Genomic DNA, 16,110 nt, shown 5'->3' on the forward strand with positions numbered 1-16,110 from the left:
GCCAAAGGTGATCTGAAAGCTTCTGGCAGAAAATGGCAAGGCTGCTATCCTTCCATATCACAGCCTTGCCAATGAATGTGAATTTACTGGAGATGGATGTCTCTAATTGTAATGGGCCTAATGAGGTCTCTGCCACACTCCCCTGATACTGATGGCGGCTCCAGTGCTTCCCTGCTGCTTGGGCCTCAGCAGTGCACTCACTGGTCGTACAGTGAGGGCTGTCCATTTCCCTTGCAATGGGCCACAATGTCTGCAGCTCCCGCCTCTGGAGTCCGCCCACCATCCCTAATTGGACAGCGAACGCAGAGGCAACCTACTAATTGGCTGCCTCCCGTAAAATTTACCTGGATGGTGCGTTGCCGCCTTGAGCAAGCTCATGACCCAGAAATGAGCCCGACATCAGGTTCCTGACACTTGTGGCAAAATTTAGCCCACTGTTGCTATTGTCGAATAATGAAAGGCAGATAAATGTCTGGGAGTCTTCCTGGAAACTTCTTAAAGCTGTACTGCATCTATCATCTGTGCCTGTTTGTCCAGCAAATAGTGCTGATTTGTGAGGCACTGTAGGTATTCTATTGAACATACTTTTGTACTTGGTGGTTCTGGAGGAGGAAGGTCAGTGGACACATGCCAGACAGGTGCATTTGCACCTCGATATTGCTCCTGTAAAGAGCCACCACAGATGACACGAGGGGCTGAATAGACTCCCTCTCTCTGTAAAATTCTATGGTACTATAGTTGTCTAATGATTGAAAGGTTTATGTTCTGAGGAGTATTCTGGGAATGTGATAATTCTATTTTTGTTGTTTATATGGGATCCACAAGGCTCAGTGACATACACTGAGTCAGAAAGTTTGGTACTTCACCTGTTGAGATTTATCCAGCACTGGCAGAGACACTGGACGGATGTGAAAGTTTTCTGAGCAGCTATAACATATTTCTATCCTGAATATTTAATATTTTTGTTTGATCCACCTTTCTGCTCCTTTAAAAAGCTCTTTAAACCTACCTCTTTGATCAAGCTTTTGGTCACCTGTCCTAATGTCTTCTTCTTTGGCTCAGTATCAATTTTTCTTTGACTGGGCTCCTGTCAAATACCCTGGATGTTTTACTACGTTCAAAAACACACATGCCCATATAAACATAAACACACTGTGTGACAAACACACACACCCATATTAAGACATACAAATAATTAGTTCAAATAAACAAACATCCATTTAAACACACCGATATAAACACATTACCATAATCACACATCCATAAAAATAGAAAAAACACCCATATAACCACACGATAATTCTTCTTTCACTTCAGATGTCTGAATTCTTAATATTTAGTTCCTGTTTCACTTTCATAGTTAATTACAGAACACTTATACCCACCCCAAATATTCTCGCAATAATTGTTTCTCATTTTGCTCAGTCACTTGACTGAGAACTGGTCCGCAGCTTTACTTGATGAAATATACAATTCAAAATCTATGTTTGTATTTTAAAGTAACGCAGAAAATCCTTTGCTATAAAGCATCATTTTAAATTTTTCTTCTGACACCAAGCCCCTGATCAACACTTAACTAAATTATACCTTTATGTCGCGCATTGTCACATTTAAAAGTCTGGAGTCATTTCACAATGAATTGGACTGAAGTGTAATGACTTGTTTTATAGCAAACACATCAGTCAATGCAGGCACAATAAGATTCCACATACAACAATGGAATGTGGTGGGTTTGGTTAAGGGAGGAATGTAGACCAGGAGCCAACTCTCTTCCAATGTTGCCATGGGTTCTTTAATCCTGAACCACCAGAACAGATAGATCCTTTAATGTCTCATCCAAAAGACAGCATCCCTGACAATGTAGCACTCTCTCAGGACTGCACGGAGTGTCAGCCTCATTATAAGGTCAGGTCCAAGAGTGGTTGGAAATTAGTTGGGATGTAGGAGACAGAGAGTAGGGATAAAGAGTACATCCTTGATGCTCGGGAGTGAGAAATGATGTTCCGCAGGGATTTGTACTCGGGTCACAGCTTTTCATCATATTTATCAATGACTTGGATGAAGGGATAGAGTGTTAAATTTCCAGGGTCGCAGATGGCACTAAATTGAAAAGACAGTAAGTAATGTAGATGGGAGCAGTAAGTTGCAAAGAGACATAGACAGGATCAGTGAGTGGGAAAAACTGCAAGTGAAGTTCAATACTGGGGAAGTGTGAGGCAATCCACTTTGGATGCAATAAAGACAAATTAGAGTATTTTCTAAATAATGAGAAACTAAGATCTGTGGAGGACCAAAGTGCTTTAGATGTTCCTGTACATAAATCACTAAAAGCTCATGTATAGGTACAAAATGCAATCAAAAAAGCCAAAGAAAAGTTGGCTTTTATGTAAAGAGGACGGGAATACAATGGGTAATAAACAATGCAGCAGTTACACAGAGCCTTTGTCAAAGCCTATCTGGAGTATTGCATTCAGTTTAGGCCACTGGACCTTGGACACCACCTCAGGAAGGACATTGTGGGATTGGAGAGTGTATAACACAGATTCATCAGAATGATACCAGGCTTAAAGGGTTAAATGATGAGAACAGGTTGCATAAACCTGGCTTGTATTTGCTAGGTTTAGAAGAGTGAGGGGTGATCTAATTGAGGTGTTTAAAATGATAAAAGGATTCGATAGGGTAGTTATAGAGAAACTGCTTCCTCTGATGTGGGAATCCAGTACAAAGGGGCCACAAACTTAAAATTAGAGCCAGGAAATCCAGGAAGGAAATCCAGGAAGCACTTCTTCACATAAAGGATAGCAAAAATCTGGAACTCTCTCCCCCAAAAGACTGGTTGCTGGGTCAACTGTAACTTGCAAGTCTGAGATCGATAATTTTGACTAGGTAAGGATATCAAGGGATGTGGAGCAAAAGTAGACAAATGGAGTTGAGGTGCAGATCAGCAATGATGTAACTGAATGGTGGAATAGGCTCGAGGGGCTGAATGGCCTACGCCTATTACTATGCTCCTACGAGTAAGGCTCAAATTCACACCCTTTCTGATTAATGTACAGAGAGCATTAACAACAACAATGACAACTTTTATTTATATAGCACCTTTAACATAATAAAACATCCCAAGGCGCTTCACAGGAGCATTATAAAACAAAATTAGACACCCAAACACAGAAGGAGATATTAGGGCAGATGGCCAACAGCTGGGTCAAAGAGGTAGGTTTTAATCTTAATGAAAGAAAGGGACGCAGAGAGTCAGAGAGGTTTAGTGAGGAAATTCCAGAGATTATGGCCGAGGAATGATTGAAATGCTCAAGAGATCTGAATTAGAGGAGAGCAGAGGTTTGTGGGGCTGCAGTAGATGACAGAGAGAAAGGGAAGGGTGAGGTCATGGAGGGATTTGCAAACAAGGATGAAAATTTCAAAATCAAGACGCTGCTTGACTGGGAGCCAATGTAGGTCAACGCGCACAGGTCTGATAGGGAAACCTGATTGGAGGGATTCAAACATGGAGTTCCAGGAAAGATTTGCATGGATTTGGGAGGCAACAATACGTTTAAGGACTTTGGAGAGGAAAGGGAGGTTGCAGTTGGGGTGGTAGTTTGTAAAGTTAACAACTGACCCATGCTGACACTTTTGTGTTGGAAGCCCTGAGACTGCATCACCTCACCTCCTGCTTCTCTATGATATTGATCCTGGTCTTGATGTAAGGGAAAGCATGCAGGGTTGTCAGGATGGTTTTACGTTTAAACTGCTGGCTGAGCTCCCCGTGTGCCCGGCCGTTCAGAGTGTATGGCGTGCTGTAGACAAACCGCCGCAAGTTAGAATTCTTCTCATAGTGGCCAACTCGGTTTTTCAGTTCGTAGTCTTCAAAGTAAGGCTCAACGTAAGTTATCTGTAGGTAGGCCTTCAAAGGAAAGAGTGTTTTATTAGTTTAATCATTTTCCCTTAGATCTCCAGTTATTCTGGACTTTCTGGCTGAGTATGGGATGCTGCTCAGCAGCTGGAACCCTGGCTAATTTTAACCCCTTCTACTCTAGGGGTGCTGAGGCCAACTGTGACCCCCCTCCCATTGCCACCCTGGCTGAGAATCATCACAGAACAAGTATGCGTGAACCAGGGACATTTCTGATGTGTGTGGCTCAGCTTCTTATTGCCCGAGCCTGTTCAGCCAGAGCAACGGAAGAAAAACATTTCCTGTGCTAGAAGCTCTCACTGGATCTTGAAATGTTTCATAGTCCCTCTGCTCTGTATGCATAGCTCACATCATAATGCCCTGTTCCGCCTGTGCACAGCCCATCTCCCACACTGCCGCAGTGCTCCTGTACACCTGTACATGGTCCATCCCCCACACTCCTGCAGTGCTCCTGTTCGGCCTGTACACAGCCCATCCGCCACACAGCTGCAGCGCTCCTGTTCCGCATCTACACAGTCTACACTGCCCCTCTTCTTCCTGTACACAGCTCATCCCCCACACTATCGCAATGCTCCTGTTCCACTTGTACACAGCCCATCCCCCACACATTCGCAGTACTCCTGTTCCACTTGTACACAGCCCATCTCCCCCACAGTCGTTGCGCTCCGGTTCCACCTGTATTCGGCCCATCCCCCATGCTGCCGCACTGCCCCTCTTCTGCCTGTCCACAGCCCATCCCCCACAGTGTTGCAGTGCTCCTGTTCCATCTGTACACAGCCCATTCCCCACGCTGCCGCAATGCTCCTGTTCCATCTGTACACAGCCCCCCATCTACCCCGCACTGCCCCTCTTCTGCCTGTACACAGCCCATCCCCTATGCTGTTGCACTGCACCTCTTCTGCCTGTACACAGCCCATCCCCCACAGTGTCGCAGTGCTCTTGTTCCGCCTGTATACAGCCCATCCCCCATGCTGCCACAGTGCTGCTCTTCTGCCTGTGCACAGCCCATTCCCCCACACTGTTGCAGTGCTCCTGTTCTGCCTAGACAGACCATGTCTAAAACTGCCACAGTGCCTCTGCTTCCAGCTTGTACACAGTCCCATCTGCTCTGTTGTTTTTTTTGCTCATTAATGTTTGAATTTGATGACACCAATGACAGTTGTTAACATACCTTGTTGGGATCCAGGCTTCCCTTCTTAACTGGTGATGAATCTTTGATAATCTCCACTTGATCATTTCCAAACTGCATTTTGTAAAATTCCTACAACAAATATGCACATTAATTTCAGATTTAGCAACAAAGGAGGCCATTCAGCCCATCATAAACATGCTGGTGCTAACTCTGTATTAGAGTTAGCTGCTGTAATTGCATATCCTTCATCTTTTCCCATATCCTTTAATATTTATCCTCTTCATCTGTTTGACCAATTCCCTCTTAAAGGCAATGATTGATATGGTATTATTGGCCATGAATGCTATTGTATTCCATATTCCAAGAACTCTTTATGGTTCTAGTACTAAACCCACGTTATGTGTCAGTGGCTCTGTTACAGGTTAATGTTATGTGCCAAGTGCAGTTACATGATCTACTGCTGCTGGCTAGCTAATTGCGAAGAAGGAGCTGAGTTTGTAAGTTTCTCCTGCCAGTACACAGCCTTAGCATCACCAAGATCCCCTGTGGTGCCTCTTCACGGTGACACCCGACAACTACGCACCCTACGGCCCTAGGCTGAACTAAATTGGATTTGTACATGGGCTGTGTACAGGCTGAACAGGAGCACTGCGACTGTGTGGGGGAATGGGCTGTGCACAGGCAGAAGAGGGGCACTGTGGCAGCATGGGGGATGGTATGTGCATAGGCAGAGAGGGGCACTGCAGCAGTGATGCGATATTCAGCCAGCGAAGTGTGGAACGCCCTGGTGTCCAACCAGCAGGTGCCAGCTATGGGTCAAATAGTACCCATAGCTAAAATCAGTAAAGTGATGGAAGGTGTCATCAACAGTGCCATCAAGCAGCACTTGCTTAGCAATAACCTGCTCAGTGACGCCCAGTTTGGGTTCCGCCAGGGCCATTCAGCTCCCGACCTCATTACAGCCTTGGTTCAAACATGGACAAAAGAGCTGAACTCAAGAGGTGAGGTGAGAGTGACTGCCCTTGACATCAAGGCAGCATTTGACCGAGTATGGCATCAAGGAGCCCTAGCAAAACTGAGGTCAATGGGAATCAGGGGGAAAACCCTCCGCTGGCTGGAGTCATACCTAGCGCAAAGGAAGATGGTTGTGGTTGTTGGAGGTCAACCATCTGAGCTCCAGGACATCACTGCAGGAGTTCCTCAGGGTAGTGTCCTGGGCCCAACCATCTTCAGTTGCTTCATCAATGACCTTCCTTCAATCATAAGGTCAGAAGTGGGGATGTTCGCTGATGATTGCACAATGTTCAGCACCATTTGTGACTCCTCAGATACTGATGCAGTCCGTGTAGAAATGCAGCAAGACTTGGACAATATCCAGGCTTGGGCTGATAAGTGGCAAGTAACATTCGCGCCATACAAGTGCCAGGCAATGACCATCTCCAACAAGAGAGAATCTAACCATCTCCCCTTGACATTCAACAGCATTACCATCACTGAATCCCCCACTATCAACATCATAGGGGCTACCATTGACCAGAAACTGAACTGGAGTAGCCATATAAATACCGTGGCTACAAGAGTAGGTCAGAGGCTAGGAATCCTGAGGCGAGTAACTCACCTCCTGACTCCCCAAAGCCTGTCCACCATCTACAAAGCACAAGTCAGGAGTATGATGGAATACTCTCCACTTGCCTGGATGGGTGCAGCTCCAACAACACTCAAGAAGCTCGACACCATCCAGGACAAAGCAGCCCGATTGACTTACACCCCATCTACAAACATTCACTCCCTCCACCACCGACACACAGTGGCAGCAATGTGTACCATCTACAGGATGCACCGCAGCAACGCACCAAGGCTCCTTAGACAGCACCTTCCAAACCTGAGACCTCTACCAACTAGAAGGACAAGGGCAGCAAATACATGGGAACATCACCACCTGCAAGTTCCCCTCCAAGTCACACACCACACTTGGAACTATAACGCCGTTCCTTCACTGTCGCTGGGTCATAATCCTGGAACTCCCTTCCTAACAGCACTGTGGGTGTACCTACCCCAAATGGACTGCAGCGGTTCAAGAAGGCAGCTCACCACCACCTTCTCAAGGGCAATAAATGCTGGCCTGGCCAGCGTCGCCCACATCCCATGGATGAATTTTAAAAAGTACCCACTGCCTTGTGGGTCTGGCTCGGGACAGTCAAGGCACTGGAGTGGTGTCCTATAAGCAAGCACCTTCCGTCAACTCCTGCAACTGAGTGGGCCCCAGACATAGGGGCTCCCACCCTTCCTCTGGATTTAGTCTATAAGGTCGAGAGGGAGATGCAGATGCTGCGCAAGTCTATGTCTCCAAATCCTGCCCAGGTTATGCAACAAAAAAAAACAAATGGAGAGGACACTTCATCCTTTTACCAGTGAAGGACCCACATTGCAGGTAGCAGTTTACGGGTTATAAGCTCAGCTCGACTGGGGTAAGGGAAGGGCGTCACGGGTTGCCACTGACGGTGGGAAAGGTCATTGTATTCTATTAGTTAGTCACTGCCCACCTCAAGCTGGGCAGCCCCCAGCCAATAAGGTACTGATCTGCTAATGTTTGCCTTGCTCTATAGGTGTGTGAGGATTAGGGATCCCAAGCTGACAAGCAGACGGTAAATGGCTGCCCTAGAAACAAAAGTTGAAGATTCTCCAGCTTGGATGCTGTAACATCAGGACATGGCATGCATGAGGACTTGTAGTCAACAGACAATGGACATAAGATGGCATTGATCGACCAAGAGCTATACAAGTTCAACATCGACATTGCTGCTCTCCAAGAGACTAGATTGGCCGACACTGGATCATTTTGCGAGGTCAGTTATACCTTCTACTGGCATGGCATAAGTGCAGATAACCACCGTGAACATGGAGTGGGGGCTTGTCTGTCAACAGCAGACTGACACAGGGAATTGAGATCCTGTTGTTACTTCTGAATGCTTCATATCTCTTCTTCTGCTATCAAATGGAAGTTTTGTCACCATCATCAGCACTTATGCACCAACCTTGTATGCCAATTCCGAAGACAAAGATCACTTCTACGACACGCTAGATGATATTCTGGAGCATTTATTACTTGGGGAAAAGTTATTTCTCCTGGGGACTTTAAAGCAAGAATTGGATCAGATAGAGTTTCTTGGCAAACATGCCTCGGTCATCATGGTGTTGGCAAGATGAATGAAAATGGAAAGCAGCTACTAGAACTTTGTGCACAGCATAGAAACACCTCCTTCCAGGGCAGACATCGACACAAGGTGTCATGGCACCCATCCGAGATCTGGCCACTGGCACCAACTTGACCTGATAATCATCAGAAGACGCAATCTGTCCAGCATTCTTCACACCCGCGCCTATCACAGTGCAGATAGCGATTACTGATCACTTGTTTGTCAGTAGCAGGATGAATGTGCAACCACAGAAAATACACAAGTCCAAATACAATGACATGTTTTGGCAAACCACGGATGTGCTTTGGATTCAGCTTCACAGCTGTGTCTGCTCTCCAAACCCAAGTTTTCTCCCCATCTCCTAAATCTGCTAAATCATGCTGTAGGTTCCACAGGTGCCGGGCAGCCTCCTGCATCTCACCCAATTCTTCATGGGGTGAGACCAAATAGTTACAATTGGCTGGATATTTGACCATGGAGGCATCACAGCCAAGCCTGATCATCTCCTCCCCTGATGGCCACCTTCACATGTTTTCCCACAGGGGACACAGGCCAGTGATCAAAAGCAGGGACTCCAGGTGACTTACCATCCTGGGAGTGGCCAATCCAATTATAGCATCCTAACTGCCTGCCCTGGCTGAACTCCATTAACTCAGCACGGACACGGGATCGATCCCAGGAACCTCCTTGGTTTGTGCGACTCAGTACCACACTGGGTATCTGCTGAGCCCAGCCAGGAGCTAGAAGGTTGTATAATTTAAAAATTACAAATACTGCAGCATTAAAATGAAGCGTTCTTGGTTGACACTCTGTCTGGAAAGGCAGTGACTCAGCTCTGTTACTGTGTGACACCAGAGAGCAGGAACAGCTGGGGTCAGTTTGGATGTACACCCGACTTCTCAGGGAACTTTTTTATCATATTGCTAAGTTGCTGCCTTACACTCTGTGACTTAAAGATCCAATACCTCTAATCTGGCAGAGATTTCCACTAGCTTAGTGATCCCTGGCTCCTTGTAGACATATTCCTGCTTATCCAGCCCTCCGAACTGCGATCCATAGAATCCCACACGGAAAAATGTTCCAAACATTCTCTTATTATCCTGAAAAAGATTATTAAAAAGAGGGGAAGTTTTCACAAAAAGGCTGGAATTTGTCATTGCAAATGGCAGTTGCATCATCAGCTGTTTATTGAAGGACTGCCCATCACATACCACAGTACAGAGGGTCTAATGGAGCTGTTGTATCAGTTACATCTGGAGAGAGGACGACCAATATCTGGCTGCACTCTAATCATTGTCCAGCTATCACCACCACCCTCTCACTGACTCTCCCCTCTCCACCTGCCCGATTCTGCTCTGCCTGCCTGTTCAGCTCCCTCACACAGTTCAATGCTCTTGTACAGAGAACACTGGAAGCAGCCCTGTTCTAGGATTCCATTAACCACTTGTCACATGGAACTTGAGTACGGCCTGCAGTGGCGAATCTGCTAATCAAGAATGGTCATCTTCCATTATCTCTGTCAAATACCATTCATCATGCCTGACAGTGAATATTGGCAGGGTAACCAACTATGGGAGACACTATAGCTGACCTAAGCCAAAATACAAGCATGCACAGTTCCCTGAATTGAGATCAGAAGCAGGAAGCCTGGCTGATTTTCCCCTTTCCATCCCTGTGGCACTGAGACCAAGGGTAGTGGCCTGACCAGAGCAGCTAACCCAAACAGAAGCACTGCTCATTGACTGTGCTCATTGCAAGGGACCTCATCAAGTAGCTTGCGCTGAATTTTTCCAAATCAAACAACATATTCACCAAAGAATGTACAGAAAAGCAGCCAAGCAAAATGGTCAGCAGCACCAAATGAGTCAGGGGCGGGGAGGAGGGAAAGGTCTTCTTGCTTCGTGAGCTGAATGGCTGGCAGACGACAGAAACACCAGTGCCTGTGGCCACCCAGCATATACCTGGACTCTCACATTGAACACGAGTGTTACTCACACACTGGCACAAGAGGAGCCATTACCTTACTCAGGATCAAATCAAACGTTTCCTTCAGGTTTCCGTGAATAACGGATAGTTTCTTAATGTTCCGATGAAACTCAGCAATTGGAATTCTGATCTTGTAAATTTCATAAACTGCTTCATAATATTCTGCCTTAAAAAAAAAGAAAGTTTTTTTTATAGACACTACACATTGAAGATATGAAAAAAATGCACAATTGTTCCTAATCTGGGCACATTGTACATTTCAAGTATGATTTTAATGTTTCACATCATAAAATGTGTGAATTCAAACAGCATTCCAGGTCAGATATACTGTGAAATAAATATGTTCGGAAATGGAATAAAGCAGCCTCCGCCCACCGAACCATTGAAGGTTCATCAGAGTTTACAGCAGAGAAAAAGACCATCTGCCTGTGCTTTGCTAAACCATCAAGCAATCACAGGACAGGTACAGCACAGGTTAAATACAGTGTAAAGTTCCCTCTATGCTGCCCCATCAAGCATTCCCATGTCAGGTATGGCACAGCTTGGTACCAAGTGAAATTGGACATGGGTAAGAGTGATAAGCAGGTGGAATCACATTTGCTGTCCGATATTCAGCGACTGAATCAGTGGAACTAAATATTAGACGTAGTGTATAACAAGGGATTGATGGGTACCCCCTGTTTTGCATCTCTTTCATCTACCCGGGTCCTGAAATGATAGGACAGAGCCTCTCAGACCTGATTCTGGTAATGGGATTGATCCAGCCTCTATCATTTACATTCAATGATTATGATTTCGTATTCAGAAGATGAATCCTGGATTCAGAATTGAGTTCCACTGGAGGAGCTGACACTGCTGCTCCCTCGAGTGGCACTGGTCAGCTGCTGCCTCTGATTTTCAGAGACTATCTACATCCCAATCTGAGAAACATTACACACTCGGCCCATTGTGTGCTTGCTGGCCAAACCATCAGAGCAAACTTCCAGAATCCATTTTCCCTATTCTTACTCCATAGGGAACATAAACATAAGGTAGAGATTTAAGGGCAAATTTTGCAAGGTGAAATTCCCAGCAGAAAAAAAATCCCAGGAATATCAGGAGTGCTGTCAACCAAGTGAGCTGACCTCTGAGTTGGATTTTCCATCGTGTGCTTGCGTTTCGAGCAAGGCTCTGCCTGGGAGCAGGGAATCACAAAACCTAACCTTGAATCTGATCTAGTCAGCTCCATTGTCACGCAGTTTGACAAAGATTGAACACATACTCTGTTGAACAACTCGACCGCATCGTCCAGTAACTCCAGGAGACCCTCTTCACTGAAGATGTTTCCTGTGCAAATGCCCTCTCTCTCCATGGAAAAGACCTCATCAGACACCAATGATTCCTCCAAGACATTGATGGAAATTTTCTGGTGAAGTAAAAAGATAGAAGATCAATAGCCAGCAGCCAATCAGAGACCAGCGATAAGCCAACAGGCAATCAAGCACAAACAAGCAGCCTGTGCTTAGGCACTGGTCATAATGTCTTAAAATAGCAAATTCATAAATTAATTTTTAAAAAATTCACATTAAAAATTTAACATTTTTTTTAGAATTGCAAATTAATTTTAAAACTTAAGAACAGGGTGCTCAAGGGACGACCACTAGGAGAAATGAACTAGGAAAGGGCCAGTCGAACCAGGGCACCACTGGCTGAAACCAGACAGAGATAGGCAAACCCGGGCATAATTGGCCAAACTGAGGGCAGCACCTGTCAAACGCAGAATATCCAGTCAATTTACTGACAAATTTCAGTGACGGGCAGCTCACTTCCTTATAATAAGACGTCGGCACAGGAATTGGCGTCGCTTCTACTATTTATCTCTTATTCATCGAGTCTTGAGATGAGGAAGGTGTTCAGCCCTTTTCCTGAGGCCCTAATGGAAGTAAAACGTGACACCAGATTTGGACTGTATGAAACTGAACCTGGTTCCAGGCCTACAGACACCAGTGTGCGGCAGTGGGCCTAGCCTTGGGCGCGCATTCTCAGATACTCTGCATCTCATCATGGCAAGGCAGAGAATGTGAACTCCCAAAGGGATAACCAAATGGGGTGCCAAACTCTGAGTTTGCCTTTGAGGCCTGGTTGGTGGCACTCCCTCCCTAAACCTCTCTGCCTTTTTCTCTTCCTTTAAGATGCTCCTTGAAACCCACTTCTTTGACCAAGTTTTTGATCACCTGTTATAATAACCTTCATAAGACTTGATGTCAAATTTTGTCTGATAATGCTGCCATGAAGCATCTTTACTATGTTAAAGTTACTATCTTAATGCAAGTTGTTGTTGTTGCTGTCACACGTTCCCAGAAGCTGACCTGGAAACTCACGCTACCCATAGGCAGATGAACAGCTCCTTCGACACGGTTCAAGTATTCCGCCACTAGGGCAGCGCTGTGCACCAAGCAGTGTGCCGCCTCGGCAAACTGTTTCCTTTCAATGTGCTTCATCGCGATGTTCCGCAGCCACATCAGCCGAAGGTCCAAGTAATTCTGCAAACCCTTTGCAATTCTACAGGAAAGCACAAAACACTTAGAGTAGACAAATAACCTACCTCGCCAGCGAATCTGCTCCCTGTTTACAATGTGCTGCAATCTGTCACTGACCTATTCACACTATCAAGAGTTTATTCAAAGTTTCTGTGGATGCCACTCATTTATAAACATTGTCCAGTCTTGTTAATTGGATGAAATTAGGCATGAAGTGCATCCTTCACAATAAGTGTCAAAAGGATTTCCAGTTGAACAGTTTCTTGATTATGTGAAAGGTGACAAATTTCTTGGGATTTTTCCTGTCATTGCTGTGAACCTGGAACTAACTGGAACCATCCATTACATTAGGCCAAACAAAGGAATGTACAGGGCTGGAAAAGACCCTTATAGTCCATCTGTCTGATCCCAAAGGAATTGCTATGTGGCCAGGACATGAATAGGACTGAACAAGTCAAAGCATCGTTCTTCACACCAGTCTGTCTGAGCTGTAAACTCCTATCAATGGCAATTAAAACAGTGATGCCCTTATAGAAAAATTAATCAGAATCTAGGGATCAGAATGTGTCTTGGGCAGGACTGATGCAGTGCTGAGGTTTTCAGATGTTGCTAGTTGTCAGATGTGACCGGATGCAACCAATACCCGTATTTTAGAGCAGCTGCAGTAAGATGCAATCCACGTGCCAATCCTGCCTGTTTTCGTCCCTTGAAAGTTTCCCTGTGCTGATTGAGAGATGGGCCAGAAACCTTCTCCCTAAACTGCAATTGCCACAGGAAAGCACATGGCTCCCTTGCTGAGACGGGAGGGCTCGGTATGCTGCCAGCTCTACCACCAGTAGTTTCAGGTTCTGCAAGTCTCATCCCAAGGGCCCAGAGATCCTGATCTACCCAAACAAAAGCAGCTGAGCTTTGACCCTGTCACAACCTCAGTCAGAGGTTACAGGGTCAAAATTGAATGGATGCTTCTCATTACATGGGCGCTTCACTCAGCAACACTTAACTGTTAGGCCTGTCAGATACGAATTATAACATTTACTATTGGAGAGAATGCATTTGTTCATCAGGTCACCTCTGCCCCCACCACACACATCCCTCCCCCCACCCCCATCTATAGTGGAGGAGCAGTTTGTTGTCCTTTGGGTCATTACCTGTACATCAGGTCAATTTTCATGTCCACATCCTTTGGGTACTCCTGCAGCTTCACTGTGTCACACGATACTGCACTCAGATTGCTTAAAAGCTCTTCCACCTGAAAGATCAGCACTAGTTAAATATTTACTACCTGATTTGCTTATCGAGTTAACAATCAGTCCATGGAGGGACCAGCTCTCCAATCACTTAGCACCACTCAGAGTCAGAGGTGTCAGTGGAAAGGGCACTCAAGGTTGAATATCCATGAGGTGTGAGGAGTAGGAAAGAGAATAGGTTTGGGGAGGGTAATGTGTGAGGGTGGGAAAGAGAGTAGAATCAGAACCCCCAGTGCGAAGGGGCAGTGCCCCCCAGAGCGACGGGGCAGTGCCCCCCAGAGAAACGGGGCAGTGCCCGGCAGAGCAAAGGTGCAGTGCCCTGGAAGCAAAAGAGAAAGGTCTTGGGCTAAAGTGGAGAGGACTCAGCGTCTGAGGGTCTCCCACTAGTGGTAGTCTAGGTTTAAATTCCAGGACCGACTTCAGCTCTGCGCAATGTCTGATTGTGATTTCCCAATTCTCTGCCAGGTGAGGAAAGCAGGGATGTTAAAGGGGTCGGGGCTATCTGTCTGTTGTACCCAAAGCACTCTCCCTCAGTTGAAGTGAAGCAGCATTTGCAGTGAAAAAGAAAGGACTTGTATTTATATTGCGGCGTTTATTTGAGATGCTAAGGCTGACATTTATTGCGCATCTCTAGTTTCTCTGAGAAGGTGATGGGGCCAGAGTGCTTTACAGCCAATGAAGTGATTTTGATATGTAGGCACTGTTGTAATGTAAGGAGACTTGGTAACCAATCTGTGCACAGTAAGATCCCATAAACAGCATTGAAATAAATGACCAGATAATCTTTTTTTAGTGATGTCGGTTGAAGAATTAGAAGGGAATTGAGCAGAAATTTTTTTCACCTGGAGAGTGTCGGGGATCTGGAACTCACTGCCTGAAAAGGTGTTACAGGCAGAAACCCTCATCGCATTTAAAAAAATACTTGGATGTGCACCTGAAGTGCCGTAACCTACAAGGCCAGGGAGCAAGAGCTAGAAAGCGGGATTAGGATGGATAGCACATTTTCAGCTAGTACGGACACAATGGACTGAATGACCTCCTTCTGTACTGTCAATGTTCTGTGTTTCTAGGAATAAATATTGCTCAGATACCAGGAGAATGCCCCAGCTCTTCTTCAAATACTGTCATTATGGCCTTTTACATCCACCTGACGGGGCAGATAGGGCCTTAGTTTAATATCTCATCATCTCAGTACTGCACTAAAGTGTCAGCCTAGCTTATTCTGACTCTGAAATGAGAGTGCTACTACTGAGTCACTGCTGACACCTTTGGAATAGGGAGCAGCTACTCTCAATCCTCTGCCAGAGACTGACTGACATCCCAAGCCCCTTTAGAGCCTCAGTCTCAGAATAAGGGGCAGGCCATTCAGGACTGAGATAAGGATGAATTTCTTCACTCAGAGGGTGGGGAATCTTTGGAATTTTCTGCCCCAGAGGGCTGTGGAGGCTCAGTCCTTGAGTATGTTCAAGACTGAGATCGATAGATTTCTACATGTTAAAAACATCAAGAGATTCGGGGATAGTGCAGGAAAATGGTGTTGAAGATCAGCCACGATCTCATTGAATGTTGGAGCAGGCTCGAAGGGCTGAATGGCCTACTGCTGCTCCTATTTCTTATGTTCTTAGACACAGGTGCATAAGGCACATCGAAGGATTGTTGGAAAACATCCACACACATTTCCTGACATTGTTCTACCGGATGTTTTCCCAGTGTTTCTGCAGCAAGTGATGTCAACAGTGTGCAGACCACTTGAGCTCATCGCTGGTTTCATTTGAACAAAATTAAATCTGTCCAATTAGCTCTGAACTGAGCTTCTATATGCTGGAAAAAAACCCCAGAAACGCTGCCCCCTCAAATTGATTGGGAAGCTAGTGACAAACGGGCTCTGTATATTACTGAGGTGGTGAAGAAGACATAATTCTCTGATAAATAAGGGGCGAGGGGGAAACATGGAACATTTGCCCACAGTATCTTTGGCTGTGAGAATAAGATCATTGAACTGTCTATAATTATTCCTCCTGATCTCTGAGAGCTACACACAACAAACCGCAGGGAGAGTCCAACAGCAGAGGCCACACACTGGAGACAGGCCAAGTGCAATGTTGTTACTTCACTA

At 45.7% G+C, this 16,110-nt stretch overlaps 1 protein-coding gene across 5 annotated transcripts in view; it reads right to left on the reverse strand.

The window, feature by feature from the left end:
- The window catches only part of LOC137351703 (dedicator of cytokinesis protein 7-like), a 215,906-nt gene that overhangs the window by 32,690 nt on the left and 167,106 nt on the right, over positions 1-16,110 (reverse strand). For all 5 annotated transcript variants that reach the window (XM_068016430.1, XM_068016429.1, XM_068016428.1 and 2 more), the window contains 7 exons: positions 13,896-13,996; positions 12,577-12,769; positions 11,490-11,633; positions 10,263-10,394; positions 9,208-9,342; positions 5,085-5,174; positions 3,668-3,904 (listed from right to left, as the gene is read on the reverse strand). In XM_068016430.1, the coding sequence (XP_067872531.1) occupies positions 3,668-3,904; positions 5,085-5,174; positions 9,208-9,342; positions 10,263-10,394; positions 11,490-11,633; positions 12,577-12,769; positions 13,896-13,996 (1,032 nt within the window). The remainder of the gene's footprint in view (positions 1-3,667; positions 3,905-5,084; positions 5,175-9,207; positions 9,343-10,262; positions 10,395-11,489; positions 11,634-12,576; positions 12,770-13,895; positions 13,997-16,110) is intronic.

Source organism: Heterodontus francisci, chromosome 36 (genome assembly GCF_036365525.1).
Source record: "Heterodontus francisci isolate sHetFra1 chromosome 36, sHetFra1.hap1, whole genome shotgun sequence".
Lineage (NCBI taxonomy): Eukaryota > Metazoa > Chordata > Chondrichthyes > Heterodontiformes > Heterodontidae > Heterodontus > Heterodontus francisci.